Source organism: Schistocerca piceifrons, chromosome 7, assembly GCF_021461385.2.
Source record: "Schistocerca piceifrons isolate TAMUIC-IGC-003096 chromosome 7, iqSchPice1.1, whole genome shotgun sequence".
NCBI lineage: Eukaryota > Metazoa > Arthropoda > Insecta > Orthoptera > Acrididae > Schistocerca > Schistocerca piceifrons.
The window spans coordinates 35,306,135-35,330,895 of NC_060144.1; the positions used below are offsets into that span (position 1 = coordinate 35,306,135).

Sequence of the window (24,761 nt, forward strand, 5' to 3'; positions counted from 1 at the left end):
AACAGAGACACAAACCAAATGTCAAGTTTACATAAATACAAAAACAAACTGTTTGTTGGGAAAAAAAGACACAAATGTTCTGCAAACAGTTTATTTTATCACCGTGGCAAGTTTTCTTATGCTGGTCTGGTCTCTGGGACAGCTTTAATTCAAGTAACAAAGAACTTACTGTACTTAATTATTCCAGTGGGTTTTTTGGAAGACAATTGTTATCACAAAGTGATGGCATGGAATGGTTTGAACAAAACATTAAATACAGTGAATAACTTAATTTCAAGTATAAAGAAATAACAATTTAATCAAAAAAGGTGTAAAAGTAAAAGTCTTATTTATTTATTTATCACAGGCTTATTGTACAAAAACTGTTTTCCTGTCTGCACAAGTACAAATAACATTAAATTAAAACTGAAAACGTTACCTCTCCCTGAAACCACACATACATCACAGCCACTAAGACATGTCAAGCAATCAACAACTAGTCAACTTCCGCATCTATGAGAGTATCACATACTGGTCTCTCCTTCTGTTTACGTGGTTCATATGGTAACATTATTGCTATATATCCTTCTGCCTGAGGCCGCTTAGTGAGAAGCTGTGGCTGTTTCATCAGACGAAAATTAACTTCGATCAATTTTCCTCCAATACATGCACGTATTATATATTTGGTGTCATCACTGCACAAGAGTTCGCAAAGTGCTGAATCTACATTGAGTGCCTGAGCACCTCTCTTTCCTTTCCCACGGACAGAATTATCAGCCCGTTTGGCAAAATCCACTGAGACAACTGACTTGCCGTTTGCAATAACAGGGTGAGTGGGAAGAAGTGTCACCACTGCAATGCGGTTGGAATGTATCAGCAGACAGATATCTCCAACTATTCTTTTGGTGAAGTAGCGTTCCCACGGCGGCAACTGTGGTACAGACAAATCCACACTCTTTTCAATTGGCAAAATATCTTTTACTTTTCTTTCTGCCAACAAAGAAAAGGAGAAACATTTTACATTTCAGAAACACATATATGTCCCATAAAACACCAAAGAACTGTCAAAGCAACAACAACTACTACTACTACATGCAGTAAATGTTTTGTGTTCATAACTTTTTGGAGTAATAATAAAACCTTATAAAACAAATATTGCAAATTTAGAGGGGCAAAAAACTTATGATCATCCAAAGGCTTTTCTCTTGCACTGTATGTTTCATTGTTAACTACATTAAATTAGATGTGCTGTTTCTAAGTAAGGGGACCTTCACAGATGAGGGCATCAGACAAAAACATTATACAATAAATATTTTGCACAAGAAGTTGCACTCCACAGAATCTAAGGGAAGTGGTAATCGAGACTATCAATAAAATTAGAGCCCCTTTTTCATTTCTAAAATAATACAATAACTGCAATAAACATTAAAATATACACACACTTCAATACACGAATAGCCAAACATCATCAAGTGAACAATTTATAGTGTTTAAGATTAATGATATTAAAGCGTAACAAAGAATTCACATTACATGATATTATCAAAAATACAGTGTGATTCAGGAGGAATATCACATAATTTGTGGGGTAATTCAAAAAGTGAAAATAACCGATGAAGTCCTATGAACATATGTCCGATTTTCAATTGTAACAGAACTGGAGTGGGCTGAGGGGGTACACGAATCTGTGAATGAATATGAAAACAGGTGTGGATATTAGTTACTGAAATACCATGTAGGTGCTGTGGTGGACAGACTAATGGTAGGACAGATGACATTTCCATCCTACGGGAGGTGTGAGGGTTCTCCAAGATATGGCAGCACTGTGATGTTGCACTGAAGCAACAGCTGCAAGTGTACTCAGTGTGCAATCATCGGTTGTATCAACAAGCAGTCGTGACGCCATGTGTGTGTCGTGCTTGAGTGTTGCTTAACTGAGCAAGTACATTGTGTCCATGAATACCAATAAGTCGTATACATTCACCCATGCAGAAGACACAGACATGTCATTTGTGTACGGGTACTGTAATGGTGGTGTCTGTGCAGCTGTGACAGAACACCAGAGACTTTTCCTGACTGATGAACTGCCTGCATGAGCATACTTCACAGTATTTTTCACATATTATGTGAATCCAGAGCAATACTCCATGTACATGTATCAGAATGTGCGGCCATCCAGTCAGCTGAAGAAAGGGCAGACATTATTGCAATGGCACTACAGAGTCCCACCATCAGTACATGGCCCATTAGCCATCAGCTCAGTATTATACTACCATGAATGTGGCATATGTTACATTCAGAGGGTTTGACTCAGGAAGGAGACTACAATTTTGTGAATGGTTGGCTGTATGCAGACATGTAGTGCACTAGATTTTATTTGCAGATGAGGCTACATTTAATCACAGGGGTATGATGGACACACGCAGTTCTCATAATGGGCAATGGAGAACCCCACATGAGACTAGGGAAACAAGATTCCAGGTTAGATTCACAGTGATTGTCTTGTGTGGTATGACTGATGACCCAGCTATGGGGCCTATGTTCCTGCCAAAAGTACATGACAGCCATAGCAGATGCACATTTCCTGACACAAGACCTACCTGGGCTTTCAGTGTATGCTGATAACAATAGCTCCACACCAATATTCAGGAAAGATAATAGGAGTATGCCACTAAATTACAGGCCCCTATCATCAACATCAATATGCAGCAGGATTTCCAAACATATATTCGAACATTATGAATTACCTCAAAGAGAACGGTCTATTGACACACGGTCAACACGAATTTAGAAAACATTGTTCTTGTGAAACACAACTAGCTCTTTACACACACAAAGTGTTGAGTGCTACTGACAAGGGATTTCAAATTGATTCCATATTTTTAGATTTCCTAAATACTTTTGACACTGCACCACACAAGTGGATTGTAGTGAAACTGTGTGCTTATAGAATATCATCTCAGTTATGTGGCTGGATTTGTGATTTCCTGTCAGAGAGATCGCAGTTCATAGTAACTGATGGAAAGTCATTGAGTAAAACAGAAGTGATTTCTGGCATTCCATAAGGTAGTGTTATAGGCTCTCTGTTGTTCCTTATCTATGCAAATGATTTAGGAGACAGTCTGAGCAGCCTTCATAGGTTGTTTGCAGAAGATGCTGTCATTTATCATCCAGTAGTCATCAGGAGATCAAAACAAATTTCAAAGTGATTTAGAAAAGATATCTGTATGGTCCAAAAATTGGCATTTGACCCTAAATAAATGAGAAGTGTGGGGTCATCCACATGAGTGCTAAAAAGAACCTGTTAAACTTCAGTTACACAATAAATCAGTCATGTCTAAAGGCCATAAATTCAACTAAATACCTAGGAATTACAATTACAAACAACTTAAATTGGAAAGAACACATAAAAATGTTGTGGGGAAGGCAAACCAAAGACTGTGTTTCATTGGCAGAACACTTAGAAAATGTAACAGAGGTACTAAAGAGACTGCCTACACTACTCTTGTCTGTCCTCTTTTGGAGAACTGTTGTGCAGTCTGGGATCCTGACCAGATAAGAATAACGGAGTACATTAAGAAAGTTCAAAGAAGAGCAGCATGTTTTGTATTATCCCGAAATAGAGGAGAGTGTGCCACAGACATGATACAAGATTTGAGATGGACATCATTAAAACAAATGCGTTCTTTGTTTCAGAGGAAACTTCTCACGAAGTTTCAATCGCCAAGTTTCTCCTCTGTATGCGAAAATATTTTGTTGATGCCAACCTACATAAGGAGAAATGATCATAATAATAAAATAAGGGAAATCAGAGCTTGCATGGAAACACATAGGTGTTCCGTTTTTTCTGCACACTGTCTGAGCTTGGAATAATGTGGTTTGATTAATCCTCTGTCAGGCACTTAAGTGTGATATGCAGAATATCTATGTAGATTTAGATGTAGATATCTGTCCCACCATTATTCCACCAACAACAGCACCTACAAAGGGTACTAGGAAAGTTTTGGAATGCAGCTTTATTAATTTAATTTTTTCAAAGCAATTTCCGCAACACTGAATACACCTCTCCATCCTCCAAAACCAATCCCTAAACCTGTTCACTCAAGTTTCTGTAGGGAGTATGGCACACTAATTGTCCCAAGCCCTCAGGAGGTCCTGATCACTTGACAACTGTATTCCTTTCAGCTTCATTTACACATGTGGGAACAGTGTAAAGTCACAAGGAGCAAGGTCTAGACTGTAAGGAGATTGCTCAAGAAGTTTCAGTTCGGTACCCTTCAAATATTTAGTGCATGCTTCGGGATGGTGAGGTGGAGTGTTGTCATGATGGAGGAACCAAATGTCCATTCTTGACTTCAGTCACATGTTCTTCAAAGATTGGATGACCTTGGGCAGGCACTGCTCAGTGTACCACTTAGCTGTGACTGTCTTCTGTGTGTCCAAAACAACACACTTCACAATTCCACTCGATTTGAAAAAAACAGCTATCATTCTCTTCTTTACCGATCAGAATTTTCTGGGTGTGTCGTCTTCTTCAAAGACCCAAACTTTGTTTTGAGTCTTATTCGGCTCTTCAAAACAGTGCAGCCAACTCTTGTCACCTGTCACAATGTTATTTACATACTAAGATTGTCCCTTAGAAAACTTCTTTTAACATCTCCCCAGCACCAAGTCACATGTCGTGCCATCTGCTCTTCCGTCAGTCTGTGCAGCACCCAAAAACAACAAAGTTTCTTTACTTGCATAAGATCACACAGAATCGAATGAATTGCTGGTGCATTCAGCCCTAAGGTATCCTTTATCTGCTTATAGGTCACTTGCCTGTCTTAGTCTAGCATTTTCCTCATAGCATCAAACTTTCCCTCCACAACTGATGATCGTGGGCTTCCCATCTCCTCAGTGTCCTCCAGAGTGAAATTCTCTGTACCACCTGAATATAGTTGTACAATGTGGACACACATCTGAGTGCAAGAGTCATTTCTTCAAAGCACTGGTCTATGTTTAAGCCACACATGAAGTTGTACCGCAAAACTGTGCGAATCTCACTTCCTGACCACGATGCCATAGCAGGAACTTCAAACTGACCCTCATAGAGAATGACTGTGCCCACAGACTTGTCACGTGGCTACAATGCAAGTATGAAGTATTCTCAGAACACAGCACCTATCAGCCTCCTGCGATTTATTGTTGCGTCATGTTGCAAAAATTTCCTAGTACCTTTGTACACAGTATTTTGGTAATATTCACATCTTCATATTCCTCCATGGAGGTGCGTAGACTACAATCCACACAAGTTCTGTAACAACTGAAAATCAGACACATGTTCATAAGACTTTTTCAGTTTATTTTCATATGTAGAATCACTTCACAAATTGTGTGACATTTCTCCTGAATCACCCCGTATATACATCAATAATCTGTTGAGAAAATCATGAGTGGATCAGAAGTAACTGGCCAGCAATGTATACTTCAAGTCCTTCTTAAAATGCACTTTATTAACAGCTGTACTTTTTATGGCAATACATAAGTTACTGAAAACAAGTTTTCATTTATTCACAGATCTCAAGAGCAAAAGTTTAGACATAATTACTGGTTTCAGTGACTAATGAGGATACTTAGATATCACAAAACCCTGTAAATGTGCACATACTTTTTTAATCACGATGGAGAAAAAAATACAAAAAAGTTTAACTGCAGTGATCACCATCTTCTTTATTGACCATACCATACTTTGGACTGTTCCTGAATGACGAACATTAAGTGTAAAACATGTTGCTGTTGTGTTAAAATGCTTAGTACTTCTCTGAAAGTAGTAAGATGCCTAGTTTGTGGTCTGTAATTAAAAAAGTGTCATAATGATCTCTCCAGTGACAAAAGTTTCCATATTAGCCCCCATTTGCATAACCAGCAGGGGACTGCCACAGTGGAGATAAAAAGACAGAATAACTAATGAAACAGTTAACATACTATCAGTAAAAGTGCAGAGTGTCAGAAGTTTAAACATAGTAGGGTACCTACTGAAAACGGAAATCTAAAAGCTAAGTCTAGGTACAGAAGAGGGTCAGTAAAGTGAAATAGAAATATAAAGAGGTTTGGTCAGATGAATGTAGGGTAATATCAACAGCAGCAGAAAATGATATAATGGGAGTTGGATTCATTATGCACAGGGAAGCCGGGAACATAGTGAACTACTGAAAACTGTTTAGTCATAGGATTGTTCTAATCCGAATCAACAGGAAACCAACATCAACAACAACAGTGCATGTATAAATACCTACACCTCAACCAGAAGATGAAGAGACACAGGAAGTATTTGAGTCTACTGAACAGATAATTCAGTATGAAAACAGAGATGATATTCTAATAACCATGGGGGACTGGAACACAGAGGCAGGGGAAGGAATGAAAGAAAAGGGTTATGGGAGAATAAATGCTTGGTAGTAATGAGTGTGGGAGGAGAAAGCCTAATTGAGTCCTTCAATAAATTTCAGGAGGTAATAGTAAATACACTGTTCAAAAACCCCAAGTGGAGGAGGTATACTTGGAAAAAGCCTGGAGGAACAAAACAGCAGGCAATTCAATTGAAAAGCAATGAACATCTCTGAAACGGGCAATCACAGAATTTGGAAACACAAACATTGCTGACGATTGATTTTGCTTCTGAAAAAGTAAGGGAACCAGAGAGCATCTACGATGTTGTGATTAATAATGGAAGCAGGACAGAAGCAAGATCAAGACAAAGTCCTAGGATTTGTCTACCTGGAAAAAGTATTTTAGTATGGAAAACGGAGCAAGATATTTGAAATTCTGAGAGAAATAGAAGTAAGCTATAAGGAAAAAATGAGTCATGTATACGATGTGTAAAAGAACCTAGGGAGAAAAACAAGAATGGAAAAGAAAGAATGAAACGTTCAGATTGAAAAGGGTGTCTGCCATGGAAGCAAGAGATGAAGTCTTTCGACCCTACTACTCAAGCTACACAGCAAAAAAAGAATGATGGAAATAAAAGACAGGTTCAAGAGTGTTACTAAAATTCTGGGTGAAAGGGGTATCAATAACAAGATCTGCTGATGGCATTGCTATCCTTAATAAAGTGAAGGAGAATTACAGGACATGTTGCCTCAAAAGAACAGGCTAATGAGTGCAGAATATGGACTGAGAGTAGACCAACAAAAGACAAAAGTAATGAGTAGTAGCAGAAATCAGGTTAGTGATAAACTTAACATCAAAATTGGGGATTTCAAAGCAAGCAATGTTAAGAAACTCACTACCTTGGAAACGAAATAACTCACGACAGACAAAGTAAGGTGGACATAAAATGCAAAGGCAAAGAGAGCAAGGCAAGCCAAGAGAAGTCGACTAGAACCAAACATCTGCCTTAATCTGAGGAAGGATTTTGTGAGAATGTACATTTGGAGCACAATGGAAGTGTTTAGAGTGTGGTGCTACAGAAGGATGTTGAAAATTAAGTGGACTATTGAGATAAAGAATAAGGAGTTTGTCTGCAAAATTGGTGAAGTAATGAACATATGGAAAACACAGACAAGAAGGAGAAACAAATGGTAGTACATGTGTTAAGACATCAAGGAATTACTTCAATGGTACTAGAGCCAGATGTAGAGGATAAAAACTGTGGGGGAAGACAGATTTTAGAATACATCGTAATATAATGAGGAAGTTCAATGCAAGTACCACTCTAAGGTGAAGTGGTTGGTACAAGAGAGATTGGTTGGTTTAAAAGAGAGGGAGGAGGGGGGGGGGGGGGCGGGGACCAAACTGTGAAACTGTGAGGTCATCAGTCCCTTGCTCCAGGTAAGATAACTGCACAAAGGAAAGAAGAAAACGGAGACGTACAGCACAATAACAGGAGAAAGGAAGAACCAGAAGGACAACCACCACTACCATGGACAAAACAGGAAAAGAAAACCAAAGAAACAAGAAACAGGTAGAAGAAGTAAAAACAAGAAAGCAGATGACCATGGCTGGTCGACCACGAGAATAAAAAGGAAAAGCTAGCCACTCTGCGACACATTAAAACATCAACCCTAAAAGCATAAGAGTAGGGAACACAAATGGACAAAAGACGTGCTAAAACTTATATAGAATGATAAAACCCACTGTCACGTATAAAATGTAAAACTAAATTAGCCAATGAGACGTTGTCAGCTAAAATTAATGGCAACGAGTCCGGTAACTGAAGAGTCTGTCACAGGGCAGCCAAAGAATGACAGCTCACCAAGATATGGGCCACTGTCAGCCAGGCGCCGCACCAACACTGAAGTGGGTCATCATGGTGCAGGAGGTAGCCATGTGTCACACAAACATGGCCAATGCGGAGCCTGCAGAGAACCACAGAGTCCCTGTGAGAGGCCCGCATGTAGGACTGCCACACAATCATAGTCTCCTTAATGGCACACAGTTTGTTGCGCGTGCTGAGGTTATGCCATTTCATCTCCCAAAGCTGCAAAACCTTGTGGCGTAGTACTGAGTACAGGTCAGTTGCAGAGAAGCCGATCTCCTAGGGTTCTGACATGACCTGGGTTCCACACAAACACCACTGAACAACTGGACCATTCCAGGGCATAGATGGACTCCTGGATGGTCGCTACCAAACGATGACGAGGGTAGCAATAGTCAATAGTTTTTAGGCTATTCAAGGAGTCAGTACACAGAAGAAACGACTCCCCAGGGCATGAACGGATGTGCTCAAGAGCATGAGATATAGCCACCAGCTCAGCAGTCAATACACTGCAGCCATCGGGCAACGAATGCTGTTCAATATGTCCTCCATGGATGTACACGAAGCCGATGTGATCATCAGCCATTGAGCCATAGGTGTAAACCACCAGTACATTTCAAGAATCGACAGGAAGTGGCAGCACAGACGCGTGGGGTTAACTGAGTTCTTAGGGTCATGAGAAACGTCCAGGCGAAGCTACGGCCTGGGTGTACACCATGGAGGTGTACACGAATGGAGCTGAAGTATAGGTAGTAAAGGCAAGGACTCCGGTTCAGAAAGAAGGGATCCGACATGAACTGCAATTGGAAACCCTGACCTGGGCCACCGATGTGGAAGATGAGCTGTCGTAGTTGGTAAAAGGAGACAGTGATTCGGATGCACATGACAACTACGAACATGTGCAATGTAACTGGCCAGCAGTTGTGCACGCCTAACCAGCAATGGAGGGACTCCAGCCTCCACAAGGATGCTGGTCACCGGGCTTGTCCTAAAAGCTCCTGCTGCTAGGCGAATGCCACAGTTGTGCACTAGATCAAGTAGACGCAACACTAAGGATGCCGTCAAACCATAACCCAGACTCCCATAGTCAAGGCAGGATTAAACAAGGGGTCTGTAGAGCTGCAGCAGCGTAGAGCTATCTGCACCCCAGTTGGTGTTGCTCAGTCAGCGGAGGGCACTGAGGTGCTGCCAGCACATCCGCTTAAGCTGATGAAGGTGAGGAAGCCAAGTCAGTTGAGCGTCGAAAACCAGTCCTAAGAATCGATATGTCTCCACTACAGTGAGTGGATCGTCATTAAGGTAAAGTTCTGGTTCTGGATGAACAGTACGACGCCGACAGAAGTGCATAAAACACGACTCTGTGGCCGAAAACTGGAAACTGTGCACTAGAGCCCATGACTGCACCTTGTGGATGGCTCCCTGTAGGCACCGCTCAGCAACACCAGTACTGGAGAAGTAGTACAAAATACAGAAGTCGTCGGCATACAGAGAAGATGAGACTGATGGCCCTACAGCTGTTGCTAGACCATTAATGGCCACTTCAAATAGAGATACACACAATACAGAGCCCTGCAGGACCCCATTCTCCTGGATATGGGTGGAATTATGGGAGGCATGAACTTGGACATGGAAAATACGAAGCGACAGGAAATTATGGATAAAAATCAGGAGCAGGCCTCGGAGAGCCCACTCGTATAATCTGGCAAGGATACGTTGTCACCAGGTGGTGTCATACGCTTTTCGTATATCAAAAAAGATGGCAACCAGATGTTGGCATCTGGAAAAGGCTGTTCGGATGGCACACTCGAGGGACACAAGATTATCAGTGGTAGAATGACCCTGGCAGAAGCCGCCCTGACATGGAGCCAATAGCCCACGTGACTCCAGGACCCAACCCAACCGCCAACACACCATACATTCCAGCAGCTTACAAAGATTAATGGTGAGGCTGATGGGCCGATAGCTATCCACATCAAGCGAGTTTTTACTGGGTTTAAGCATTGGAATGATGGTGCTCTCCCGCCATTGCGATGGAAAGACACCAGCACACCAGATCCGGTTGAAGATCATGAGGACATGTCGCTTGTAGTCAGATGAGAGATGTTTAATCATCTGACCGTGGATCCGATTTGGTCCAGGAGCTGTGTCGGGGCAATGTGCAAGTGCACTGAGGAGCTCCCACTCTGTATTGGGGCATTATAGGATTCACTGTGGCATTTGAGAGTGCAAAAGGCTGGAGGGGGGGGGGGGGGTAATTCTCCGACGCAGAGGCTCGAGCATAGTGCTCAGTAAAGTGCTCGGCAATCGCGTTTGCATTGGTAGATAACACGCTATATACACTCCTGGAAATGGAAAAAAGAACACATTGACACCGGTGTGTCAGACCCACCATACTTGCTCCGGACACTGCGAGAGGGCTGTACAAGCAATGATCACACGCACGGCACAGCGGACACACCAGGAACCGCGGTGTTGGCCGTCGAATGGCGCTAGCTGCGCAGCATTTGTGCACCGCCGCCGTCAGTGTCAGCCAGTTTGCCGTGGCATACGGAGCTCCATCGCAGTCTTTAACATTGGTAGCATGCCGCGACAGCGTGGACGTGAACCGTATGTGCAGTTGACGGACTTTGAGCGAGGGCGTATAGTGGGCATGCGGGAGGCCGGGTGGACGTACCGCCGAATTGCTCAACACGTGGGGCGTGAGGTCTCCACAGTACATCGATGTTGTCGCCAGTGGTCGGCGGAAGGTGCACGTGCCCGGTGACCTGGGACCGGACCGCAGCGACGCACGGATGCACGCCAAGACCGTAGGATCCTACGCAGTGCCGTAGGGGACCGCACCGCCACTTCCCAGCAAATTAGGGACACTGTTGCTCCTGGGGTATCGGCGAGGACCATTCGCAACCGTCTCCATGAAGCTGGGCTACGGTCCCGCACACCGTTAGGCCGTCTTCCGCTCACGCCCCAACATCGTGCAGCCCGCCTCCAGTGGTGTCGCGACAGGCATGAATGGAGGGACGAATGGAGACGTGTCGTCTTCAGCGATGAGAGTCGCTTCTGCCTTGGTGCCAATGATGGTCGTATGCGTGTTTGGCGCCGTGCAGGTGAGCGCCACAATCAGGACTGCATACGACCGAGGCACACAGGGCCAACACCCGGCATCATGGTGTGGGGAGCGATCTCCTACACTGGCCGTACACCACTGGTGATCGTCGAGGGGACACTGAATAGTGCACGGTACATCCAAACCGTCATCGAACCCATCGTTCTACCATTCCTAGACCGGCAAGGGAACTTGCTGTTCCAACAGGACAATGCACGTCCGCATGTATCCCGTGCCACCCAACGTGCTCTAGAAGGTGTAAGTCAACTACCCTGGCCAGCAAGATCTCCGGATCTGTCCCCCATTGAGCATGGTTGGGACTGGAAGAAGCGTCGTCTCACGCGGTCTGCACGTCCAGCACGAACGCTGGTCCAAATGAGGCGCCAGGTGGAAATGGCATGGCAAGCCGTTCCACAGGACTACATCCAGCATCTCTATGATCGTCTCCATGGGAGAATAGCAGCCTGCATTGCTGCGAAAGGTGGATATACACTGTACTAGTGCCGACATTGTGCATGCTCTGTTGCCTGTGTCTATGTGCCTGTGGCTCTGTCAGTGTGATCATGTGACGTATCTGACCCCAGGAATGTGTCAATAAAGTTTCCCCTTCCTGGGACAATGAATTCACGGTGTTCTTATTTCAATTTCCAGGAGTGTATATTAACACTGGGAACACCTGTTGGGGTCTGGTACCCGAAAATACGTTTGATCTTTGCCCAGACTTAGGAAGGTGACGTATGGCACCCAATGCTCAAGACATATCTCTCCCAACACTCCTGCTTCCGCGTCGTTTGATACATTGGTGAGCACGGGCACGGAGCCGTTTAAAGGCTATGAGGTGCTCCAGGGACGCGCGCTGCGTATGTTGCTGTAGAGCTCACCGACGCTCTTTTATTGCTTCAGTGATTGCCAGCGACCACCGAGGGACTGCCTTTCGCCGGGGGCACCCTAAAGAGCGAGGGATTGTGTTTTCTGCCACACAAGCGATTGTTGTAGTCACCTGCTCAACCATCACATCGATGTTACCGTGTGGGGGAATTCAACAGTGACAGCTGAGGTGAAAGTTTCCCAGTCCGCCTTGTTTAAAGTCCATTTGGACAGGCCTCCATGGGCCTGACACTGCCGGAGTGACAGGAGGATGGGGAAGGTCGTCATGTGCTCCCCAGTGGATAGATGGGAGAAGTCCTGGGCTGCAAACTGATAAATCAATGGCCAAGTAGCTACCATGAGCCACACTGAAATGTCTGGCAACTCCAGTATTTAAAAGACAGAGGTCGAACTGAGATATTAAAGTTTTGACATCTCTGCCTCTGCCAGTAAGCATGGTGCCACCCCACAAGGGGTTATGGGCATTAAAATCTCCCAAAAGTAGGAAAGGTTTAGGGAGTTGATCAATCAGTGCAGCTAATACATTCAGGGGTACTGCACCATCTGGAGGAAGATATACATTGCAGACAGTTACTTCCTGCGTTGTCCTTATTCTGACAGCCACAGCTTCAAGAGGGTTTTGAAGGGGCACAGTGTCACTACAGACTGAGTTTAAAACGTAAATGCAAACATCACCTGACACTCAATTATAGTCGCTATGGTTCCTGTAGTATCCCTTGTAGCCACAGAGGGCAGGGGTCTGCATTGTCGGGAACCAAGCTTCCTGCAGAAAGCAGGTGCAAAGCTTAACATTTGCCATAGCTCGGCCAGTCGGTGGAAAAAACCGCCGCAATTCTACTGGAGGATGACGTCATCATGAGACTGGGAAGGCATGGAACATTCAACGAGGCAGTTTACGCTGCAGGGTCACCTGTTGCAACCAACTTTTTGCCTCAGCAGTCTAAATCCATTGTGTATGAGGGTCCAGAGAGATCTAGGTCCGCAGCAGATGCCAGAATCTCCACCTCATCCGCAGACGCAGAGCTTGTAGGTAGTGGTGGTGTGAGTGCCACCCCAATTCCCTTGGTCTTGGGGACCTTCTTTCTGGATTTCTCTCACTGCTCCTTGGATTTCCCTGGCTGGGAGGACTTCACTGATTCAGTCTCCGGAACTGAAGATGAGTGTGAAGCCTTACAACCAGCTGCTTTTGGGTTCTTCAGCCACTGGTGGGCATCATCTTTCCCACTAGCAGAAACCTGGGAAGGAAGTGACCCAAGGGACCCCTTCCAGGTGAGAGGAGCCGAAGAAGACTTATTCTTCTCGGGCTCAGGATTGGGGCCTGGTGTCCACGATGGTTGGGGGGGAGGAGGGGGAAGGGGGGGGCAGTGCTCCTGAGGTAGGTGGTGCGGGAGCAACGGGGGGAGGGGGATATGAGGTGGTCATAGCCACAGGATGTAGGGGCTCATATTTTCTCTTAGCCTCAGTGTAGGTCAGTCGGTCCAGGGTCTTGTATTCCACAATTTTTCTCTTTCTGTAAAATCGTGTAGTCTGGTGAGCAAGTGAATGATGCTCTCCGTAGTTGACACAGGTGGGAGGCAGGAAACGTGGAGTATTGGGATGTGTTGGACATCCACAATATCAACATGTGACGCAGGAAGTGCAGAGGGAAGACATATGGCTGAACTTTCAGCACTTAAAGCACCGCATCTGATAAGGGATATACTACTTTACGTCAGAGCGGTAGACCATCACCTTAACCTTCTTGGGCAACGTGTCATCCTTGAAGGCCAAGATGAAGGCAACGGTGGCAACCTGATTATCCCTCCGACCCCAATGAACGTCCTGGGCAAAATAAACACCTCACCATTCTAAAGTGATGCACAGCTCGTCGTCAGACAGCAAAAGAAGGTCACTGTGGAATATAATACAATGGACCATATTTAAGCTCGTATGGGGCGTGATGGTAACAGAAACAGCCCCCAACTTGTCACAAGTGAGTAATGCCCATGAATGGGCAGAGGACGCTGTTTTTATCAAGACTGCATTTTGGACAAGTCCTCCACCTCCCCAAACTTGTCATCCAAATGCTCCCAGGCCTCATGGACATGAAAGATTCCCCATCAACTCTCGTACATATGAGGTACCGGGGCAAATAAGCTTCAGTGCCGGCCTGGCGTTCCTCCCATGGTGCGGTCAGGGAGGGGAACGATTTGAGGTCATATTTCTTAGCACTGAAGTTAGACTTTGCCTGCTTAGAGACTGCTGGCAGCGGACAACCAACAAGAGATGATGTACTACGCTCATGACATGTCATCTGCCCTGATTCCACCCACTCCGACCAGGAGCTCTCCCCACAGGCACCACCCAGCCTCAGCAAAGGCCACCTGGCAGGATGGCCATTGCCGGGAGTCCTGATACCTCAGGGAGATGGGCATCTACTTCATGGCATACTTGGGGAGTTAACGGCGGAGGCATCAGGGTAAATGGCGTTCCCACAACAATGGCTACCGTGCTGGATATGAGGTGCAAAGAATTCCATGGTCCTCGTCGGCGCAGAAGACGACACTGCATAGTGGGTGGAGGAAAATGCACACAGGAAGATGTCCTCACTCAAGAGATGGAGGATGAGCGGGACTGCAATGCCACAACAAAAAAGTGGGCTAAAGATATCAATGCACAATGGACACGATGCACCATGTAAAACAACCTTCCCCAATTGGCTCGCTCTTTGGGAAAATTTTGAAAAATGGAGGTCAAACCCTACAGGGAACCATCACATTAACACTTACCGTGCGGCTGCCGTAATATTACGTCGCAGGAGGAAACGAAGAAAATGCGGCCGCCGTAATATTACGTCCCGCCGCATTCCACAATGTTTTAGTGTTTCAAACGCATTGTTAGCATTCCCGCTACAACCTGTTGGTCCTGTAATGCTTGTAGTTCATCATATTAGCGCTAGATCGCAGCACCTAGTGAGGTAATTCGATATTTCCGAATGAATGCACGTGTGTTTTTCACGCGTATGTTACGTGTTCTGTGGTGTCCTGTCGTTTGTTTACCGTTGATTTTGGCGCTAGTATTTTGGTTTTAGCTTGTTGATCTTCTTTTTACTCACAATGGCGAGTGATGAGGATGCAAAACTTCAAAAAATGATTGAAGAAGTACTTGCTGAACCTACTGATGATGATTTTTCGGATTTCAATAGTGATAGTGATTACAAAATGCCGGAAAATAACGATAGTCCAGGTAAGTCTAACATCTTACTAAATCGATGCAGAACAAGACAGTTCATGTTGCGATTTGTTCTGTTACATTCTGTATTATTTCAGACACAGATTTGTCATCAGATGAAGGTGAGCCACCGCCTGTGTTCCCCCCCACTCATCATCAAAAGAGGCCAAGATTGAGTGACATTTCATAGGATGACTGGACTATAGTGGATCAAACACCAAACACTTTGTTATTTACAGGGTCGCGTGGTGTGCTAAATAATGTAGGACTCGGTCAGTCTAGTGAATATTTAGATTTTTTTTTCTGATTTTATAAATGACTGGGTTATTTCAATTATGAAGGAACAAACAAACCTATATGATAGACAGAAGCTGGCCACACTGAGAGCACAAAACAAATTAGGGCCCAATTCTAGATTCAAGCAGTGGAGGACGCTAACAATTGCTGAAACAAAGATGTTTCTGGCTATTATCCTCCACATGTCAATCAGTGAGAGGCCGAGTATGGCCAGTCACTGGTGTAGTGATCCAGTGGTTAGCTGCAATTTTTGCCCCAATATTATGCCAAGGGACAGATTTCTGAATATTTTGTCTATGTTCCACATAAATGACAATTCAAAGCAAAACAAGAAAGGTGAAGTAGACTTTGATGCCCTTCATAAGGTCAGGCCTCTTCTGGATGATTTGGTAAGGAATTTCAAAGAAAGTTAATACATTCTTGCAGAATCCAAAACTGGGTACACATACAACTTTGAAGTTTACCACGGAAGGGACGATAAACTGGACAACAGTGCTTCTGCAGTGGTAAAGCGATTGCTCGGCTCACTCCAAAGTAAGGGCCACACTGTATATGTTGACAGATTTTACACCAGCCGAAGAACTGGCTAGAGCCAACACTGGTCTTGTAGGGACTGTAATGCCAAACAGAAAAGGATTGCCCAAGGCTCTCAAAGAGGGTAAACTCAAAAAGGGTGAACAAATATTTTGCCGCAAGAACGATGTGCTAGCATTGCGATGGAAAGACAAGAGGGATGTGTGGATGATAAGTACCAGGCACACATCCTCAATGATGCCTGTTGCTACAAGAGAAGGCAATGAAAAGTTGAAACCAGTGGCAGTGCTGGATTACAACAAACATAAAGCTGGTGTAGACCTTTTTGATCAGCGTCTTTCATATGGAGCACTTGATCACAAAACAGTGAAGTGGTGGAGAAAGCTTGCCTTCCACTGTATAATTATGGCAGTTTCCAATGGTTGTATTTTGCACAATTGCATCAATGAGAAGAAACTGAGCACTGCTAAGTTTATACAGGAGGTCTGCACTGCGTTAGTGTTACAGAGAGGAGAGAGAATTGAGGATTCTCATGGATCTGCAACGGTTGCTCGATTGTCACAGAAACATTTTCCGAACCGTGTGGAAATGGCAGAAGGGAAGAAGAAAGCACAAAGACGTTGTGTAGTGTGTAGTGGAAAACAAAAGAACATTACTGGGAAAGCTGGGAGGAAAGATACTTCTTATGAGTGCAGTGAGTGTATTGTAGGTTTGCGTGTCACCCTGTGCTTCAAGCTTTATCACACTGTGGTTCACTATGCAAAATAGCTTATGTGTATGTAGCTATGCTTTATGTGCAAATGGTATAACAAATGTCTTTTCAGTGTCAAACAATCACTTTCCAAAATTCATTTCTTCTTTAAATTGAATAAAGTAGTAAAAATAAATTTTTGACAAAAATTTATTTTCGCAAAAGCGAGGAGAAATCCGCATCACTTCTTGGAAACAGTATACGCCCCATACACATGACTGTTAACCCATGTAAAGTTGAAACCTTAAAGTTTTAAACCACACCTGTAGTTTTTATGTATCTCTAACTAAACGTCCTTTACAGCTATTTAAAATCTATTGAAAATAGGAAAAATCAGTCAGCACACAGGGAGTGGCATGCAGTTAAGGGCTTAGCATGGTAAGTGTTAAGGCCGAAAGGTGTGAGATTCCTTTTCCTCGCCTCTTACGACAGGCAGGAATACCTAGGGCCGGACCCACAAGGGAATACAAGATAGGAATTCATGGCAAATGCTGATACCATTCAGCTTACAAATGGAATGAAAAATATATGTGATGGGTATTAAGGAAATGGTGATGACGACATAAGTGAAATATCTGTAACCAGCTACTTAATATACTTCCTGAATTCAGCATAATAATAACAATAATAATTAAAAATAATAATAATAATAATAATAGGAACAGGCTAAACTTGATGATGAACGTAATGAAGAAATTCAGCCCAAATTAACAACTAATGGGAATCCTGCCTTCCTCTGATGTATGATCTATCAACAAGGGAAAGAAACAAAAGCCTTAAGAAGTACTGCAGAAAGAAAACATCATTATACAGGAAAATGAAGTACAGCTTCAGCAAAAATGTAAAGGACTAAAAATCTCTTCAGACTCCAGATAGCTAGGAGTGTATGAGTTCTTCAGACTCATCCTTTACGTTTTATGAACTCTGAGTCCATGAAAATATCCTTCTCTTCAATCACAACCATGCATCTTAAAATACTAGAAGTAAAGACTCCAGTTCACTTTTGTAACATAGTTTCTGTGCTAATGATGTGTTTCAACATCTGGCACAACACATTCCACAGCCTTCAATGGAATACCTACCAGCTTTCAAAGAATGTAACCAAGTTCTTAATATAATATTTCATGTTGTTTTATCACAAATGGGTATGCTTTATCTATATTAATCAAAGGAGTGTAATCATAGGAACAGATTGTTGGAACACTTTGTAAAATAGCTACATCACTTTTACTCAGTAACTACTGGCAACAGTTTTAGTTCAGTAGAGGATTTAACCATTTACCATTAAATTAGGTAGTGTGATGTTTTTAAAGGTATAAGAATCCATTTTTCTTGGGTGCCAGTTTCTTCATTCATCACTTGAAGCGGTACCAGTCAGTTCATTTTGTTGTTTTCGTGTGTGAAGTTCAGTTAAATTACTATATATTTAATTTTGAGTATATAATTTCTCTAACTGGAATATGAATTAAAATGTTCATTTTAATCAAATAAATTTCTATAAATATTAATTTTTGCAATGAGAAAACAGGACACTTAAAAATATTACACCATATGTTAGTTATTCCTTTGAAGGTCAAGTTGTCTATAGTTTTGGCAATAAAAACATTCTGTTATGTTGCCTCACATTTTTTTTGTATTTCACTAGCTTTCTGTGTTAGTTGTGTCTCTGAAGGTCAAAGTGTCGAGAGTTTTGACAGCAGTCTCTGGATTGCAAGTAGAGAAGAGCAAGTAAAAGTCCTACAAAGGAGTTGTATGAGTACAGAAGTTGCACGGTCACACAAAAATGGAGAAACCGTGACTTTAATGGATCAATTACAATGAATTTTCATCAAGACCATCGATCTTAAAGATAAATAAAAATTATGTGGCACTTTCTGTTTTCAAAAATCTTTTAAATCACTGCAATACACCTATTACAATTACAATCGAAGTTTGAATTATTTAGCATATTTAGCGCACAAGAACAGTATCAGAAGCATTTCAGCACATCAGAGTCCAACAATACTTCTCTTAGTCTGTCATACTAGCGTAGTTGCCAATCACAATCAAGTAATTCATAAGAGAGTTAAACTTTGTGTAAATATGTGTTAAAGTTGAAAAAATATAGTAGGAAAGTTCTTGTACAATGTAAATACTTTTGGATTAAAGGAGACCTTTCACCAAAAAGCAGAAGTGTTGAATTGTCGATAGGCACACACAAAAGAAAGAAACTTGCTAGGTTTCGAAATTACAATCTTGAGGCTTACCCAAAATTAGTGCTGTATCAATGGAACATGCTCCATTCCAGATCATTTTCTTTTGATCTCTCAAGATATTTTCGATCCAGAGAAAAATCTTGCTGGATGCCCTATATGAATGAATCTGCTATAGGTTTCAGTAAGGCACTGAACTGAAAGCCTTCATAAAATCTACACTGTCGGGCATTAAAATTGTAACACCATGAAAATAGAATGCAACAACTAATTGGCACAAAATGTCCTATATGCTTTAGCGTTTCAGCACAACCACCTGAAGTAAATAGGTTACGTCATCTGCATTCTGTACATGTTGTGGTTGTTGTTGTTGTTGTTGTTGTTGTTGTGGTCCTCAGTCCAGAGACTGGTTTGATGCAGCTCTCCATGCTACTCCACGCTGTGCAAGCTTCTTCATCTCAAAGTACCTAGTGCAACCTACATCCTTCTGAATCTGCTTACTGTATCCATCTCTTGGTCCCCTCCTATGATTTTTACCCTCCACCTGCCCTCCAATACTAAATTGGTGATCCCTTGATGCCTCAGAACATGTCCCATCAACCAATCCCTTCTTCTAGTCAAACTGTGCCACAAATTTCTCCCCAATTCTATTGAGTACATCCTCATTAGTTACGTCATCTACCCATCTAATCTTCAGCATTCTTCTGTAGCACCACATTTCAAAAGCTTCTATTCTCTTCTTGTCTAAACTATTTATCATCCATGTTTAACTTCCATACAGGACTACACTCTATACAAATACTTTCAGCAAGGACTTCCTCACACTTAAATCTATACTCGATGTTAACACATTTCTCTTCTTCAGAAATGCTTTCCTTGCCACTGCCAGTCTACCGTATTTACTCGAATCTAAGCTGCACCTGAAAAATGAGACTCGAAATAAAGGAAAAAAAATTTCCCGAATCTAAGCCGCACCTGAAATTTGAGATTCGAAATTCAAGGGGAGAGAAAAGTTTTAGGCCGCACCTCCAAATCGAAACAAAGTTGGTCCATTGCAATATGAGACACAATTTAGGTCGAATGAATGACGATACAGCTACAGTAGTTTGGTTCGAGCCGTAAGCTTAGCAGTTAAGCTTTACCAGGTAGCCATTGCTATGCGTCAGGTGCTCCATCCGTATTTATACGGGTACCCTTCCGTTTTTCACGCGCTTCGTCTGGTTTGAATTGATTGCTTATTTTTCTTTGATGTGATTAGTGCCGTTCTCTTTGTTATAGGTGTTTCCGTCACTCTAAGCTGAAAATGCATTACTGTATTGTGTCATGCATTGTTTATCGCATTCTGATGATGAGTGTTTAAGACCTGTCGCCGCTCGCGGCGAAACAATGGCAAGAGACTGCTATTTGTTGTTATTTACACTGCTGCTTTCTTTGATAATGAGCATCAAGAACCAAATAATAAACTGTGTATGATAGAAGATGTTCTGAACGAGAGTTTAGCGAAAAATTTTCTCCGTTTAAAAATCTTTGCAGACGCCTCTTTAGTACAATACTTTCTGCACAGAAATTAGAGTCATCTTCAATTTAAAAATCTAGTCAATTGCCGTGCTTCATTTCTGACTGTATCACTATTAGGCATAAGAATAATACGAATATAAACATGACATGATATGTGTATACTCCCGCGTTTGCTGTTGTCTCACCCTAGTTTCGTAGTTTATTAGGCAGACAGGATTTAAATGAGATAGCAGCAAACACGAAAGAATACATGGCAAAATGTCTATATTCGTATTATTCCTACGGTGAAGAGAATACTGATTGTGATTCACAATTCATAAAAGTTCCCATTAGCAACCATCTCTTCTCATAGGTAGCAAAAAATTCAAAACGTAGAATTGGCCATATGACAAACATCGCAAACAGTCTTGCCAGTCGGATTTTCGTAGTACATTGAAAAGCTGCTACATTCGAAGATGAACAATACAGAATTTGTATTTACTTTGTTGGATAATGTATGAAAATGCAGTGGTCGAAATTCGGGGCGGAGAAAAAAGCTCGTCTTCCACATTTTTTTTTTAAGTTATTTACTGACGCAGAGGTTTTGGCGCCAGTATTTACCTTTGTACCTGCAAAGCATGCCTGTGTAGCGCTACATATATTCGACAGCAGAAGTTAGTTGTGGCGGCACCTACCAACATATTTCAGAACTTCCGCTTACTTTGCACTCGATTCTAAGCGGCAGGCGGTTTTTTGGATCACAAAAACCAGAAAAAAAGTGCGGCGTAGATTCAAGTAAATACCGTACATTTTATATCCTCTCTACTTCGACCATCATCAGTTATTTGCTCCCCAAATAACAAAACTCGTCTACTATTTACGTGTCTCATTGCCTAACCTAATTTCCACAGCATCACCTGATTTACTTCGACTACATTCCATTATCCTCGTTTTGCTAGATAAGAAAAGATTATGCAGTTTGTTTCCCATTCAGAAATCAAATTCAAGTGTTGGTTGTTTGTGAGAAGATTGTGTTTTCCTTACTTAAGAAGAAGAAATGTGTACCAGTATGCACTAAAATTCAAAAGTGGCAGGATCTTGACCAATCCAACCGAGACTGCAATTTATCATATTGCAGGTCGCGTTAGCAGTACTTCCACAATTGTCATGCAAATATGGAATCAATAGGTTGAGGAGGACCATATTCAACACCACACAGGATCTTAGTGGCCCTATGAGATTAGCACCTGAGAGGATAAAGGTACCATTAGCTCAGCCATGTAGAACTGTACAATCACATTACCCATCTTGAGTCAGGAAACAGGCTTGTTTGCCACAAGACTAGTATTCACAAACAGTGTGATGACTTGTAGAGCACTATGGACTGTCAGCATGGGGTCCATTGTTGCAGCAACAGGAAAATATCTGAGCATGGATTGCCAAGAGACTGGCATGGCAGCACTTGCCAACCACTATAACTTATAAAAGTCAGGCAAAGAGTAGAAGCAGCATGGAATGACACATCCAGATCTCTCATCCAATGCCAGTTCCACCTGAAGCCCAGTTTGGTTAGAGTTGTCATTGCTGCCAGAGGTTGTAGCTCTGTGTACTAAATTTCACATCATGTACACCCTCAAATCATCTACAAAGTTAATTACATACATACAATAAGTAAACTTTTGTTATTAGCTGTCCTTCCTGGTGTTGCCATTCTAATGGCCAGCAAAGCAGATACACTTTTTCACATCTTCTATCCATGGTTCCTAGAATATAAGTGTCAAGACTGGGTTTCACATTTCAATGTTAGCATCTCAGATATATCATACAAACATACATTTCAACTGAAGCCCTTACTGTAACAACTGTATACTTTAGTTCTGGTCATTATGAGACATGGTTGTGATTATAAATTAATGGTGAAAATTTTGTTTTGAGGTACTAGAATTACTGAAGCTTTGGCCACATCAATAATAATGGAGTCCATAAAACACATGGGGGTGGGGGAGGGGGGGTGAATGGTGACGGATCTGTGCTACAGCTGAAATAAAATGTATTCAAGCACTGCAGTTAAAACAAACTAAGTTTATCAAATTAATAATGATGCAATTCCTATTCAGTATACATATTCATTCAACTGCTCTGTAAAGATATTCAAAATATCATCATTCATAAGTCTTTTTCAATCCAGTGTGCTGCGTATAGCAACTCATTTTAGACTGTGATGCCCAAAACCAGTCACAGAGTAAATAAATATTCATTTTAGTTGCAACTCTCTCTGTCTCTTTTTGCATCTTAATCACAACTGTCCACAATCTTTTTCCTACTAATTGTAGGCCATTGAAAAATTGTGACTGATGCTCACCCAAATATCTCTCGGTGAAGATGGGTGTGAATACTGTCTCGCAAAACTGTCCACTTAACCCAGCAACAGAAATAAGATGTAACTTCCTGGCAGATTAAACCTGTGCACCAGACCAGGCCTCAAACCTGGGACCTTTGCCTTTCATGGTAAGAGCTCTAGTGACTGAGCTACCCATGCCCAAGTCATGCCTCACCCTCACATCTTTACTTCCGCCAGTGTCTCTTTTCCTACCTTGCAAACTTCACAGAAGTTCTCTTGCCTATCTTTTGAGGCCTGTAAACTGGCTGGGTTGGATGGAGGCAATGGAATATGTACTACCTCCAGTAAAGCCCACCAAACAAGGTGGCATAGTTATTACCACACGGGACTCACTTTCAGGTGGACAACAATTTGTATCCCCCATCTTGCCTTCCAGATATAGGTTTTCCATGATTTCCCTAAAGTTATCCAGGTTATGTTGGGATAGTTCCTTTGATAGGGCACTGCCAATTTCTTTTCCCATCCTCCCCTATTCTGAGCTTGTGCAGTCTCTAATGACTTCATTGTCAAAGGGATGTTAAACACTAATCTTACATTCAGTAAAGCACTAAAACGTTCAAACCAATCTTTGTGTTAATGACAACTTTACTAAGCAAATGCAAGAGGAAACAAATTGCTGGTTACAATGGTCAACAAAATTTTTGTTACAACGAGTGTGAATGGTGTCGTCCACACAATTGCACAAAAGGTTATGCTGACATTCTTCCTTGACCAATATGCCCCCCTTCTGATTCACTTCCTGCAGCACAGGACAACAGTGAATTCCCAGTGTAACTCGCAAACCTTGACTTCCCTTCGCCAAGCGATCAAATCAAAATGACCAGGCAATCTCTCCTGTGGGGTCATTCTACTCCATGACAATGCAAAGCCTCCTACGGCCAACACAGTCGCGGCACTCCTGCAGAAATTCAAATGGGAGGTTCTTGGCCACCCTCCATACAGTACGGACCTCTCTCCCTGTGATTACACCATTTTTGGTCCTCTTAAAAAGGCTCTGAGTGGCAAACGATTCACCTCGGACAACCTCGTCCAGCTGTACATGCAGAACTGGTTAACATCACAGCCCTAGGAATTTTATGAGACAGCCATTCACCACATTGTGTCACAGTGGGACAAGTGTCTCAACAACCAGGTCAATACTTCTAACATACAGGTACTGGTTTCTGCAATTATGCCTCTGGCTTGTTTCTTTTTGAACGGCCCTTATAGATTCTGATCATGTGTATTTATTGTGTTAGTCATGTTAGTTACTAATTTCTACATGTCGTGTAGTGTTAATGCATTTAGTGGAAAATAAACTCTGTAAGGGTGCCAATGATTCAAAAGGAATGCTACAGAAGGGTCGGTACAAGCTTGTGGAACAGTCTGTAGATCCTTCTTGTGACATAGCTGGGTACACAAAGTGGGAATTCCTCTGTCTTCTCAGTTCACAGACAATAAAAATATTATTTCAGATGTAAGGCTGGCAACAAGTATGAGAACTAGGAACATCACACATGCTTTATTGCCATATACTACATTCTGAGAGGCTGGTTAAAAGAATCACAACATATGTCCTTTGCTGTTCCCATAATTTGGAGAGAACTAACAGAACACAGAACAGACTGCTGTTTTTGTCTGCCAAAAATAGAACAGACTGCTGCTCTTGTCTACCAAAAATATATGTAACC

The 24,761-nt window shown here is 42.4% G+C and overlaps 1 protein-coding gene across 4 annotated transcripts in view; it reads right to left on the bottom strand.

The window, feature by feature from the left end:
• Positions 1 to 311: 311 nt before the first annotated feature.
• Positions 312 to 24,761, bottom strand: part of LOC124804860 (protein Abitram) — a 40,307-nt gene continuing 15,857 nt past the window's right edge. For all 4 annotated transcript variants that reach the window (XM_047265215.1, XM_047265219.1, XM_047265218.1 and 1 more), the window contains exon 3: positions 312 to 969. In XM_047265215.1, the coding sequence (XP_047121171.1) occupies positions 476 to 969 (494 nt within the window). In that variant the 3' untranslated portion in view covers positions 312 to 475. The remainder of the gene's footprint in view (positions 970 to 24,761) is intronic.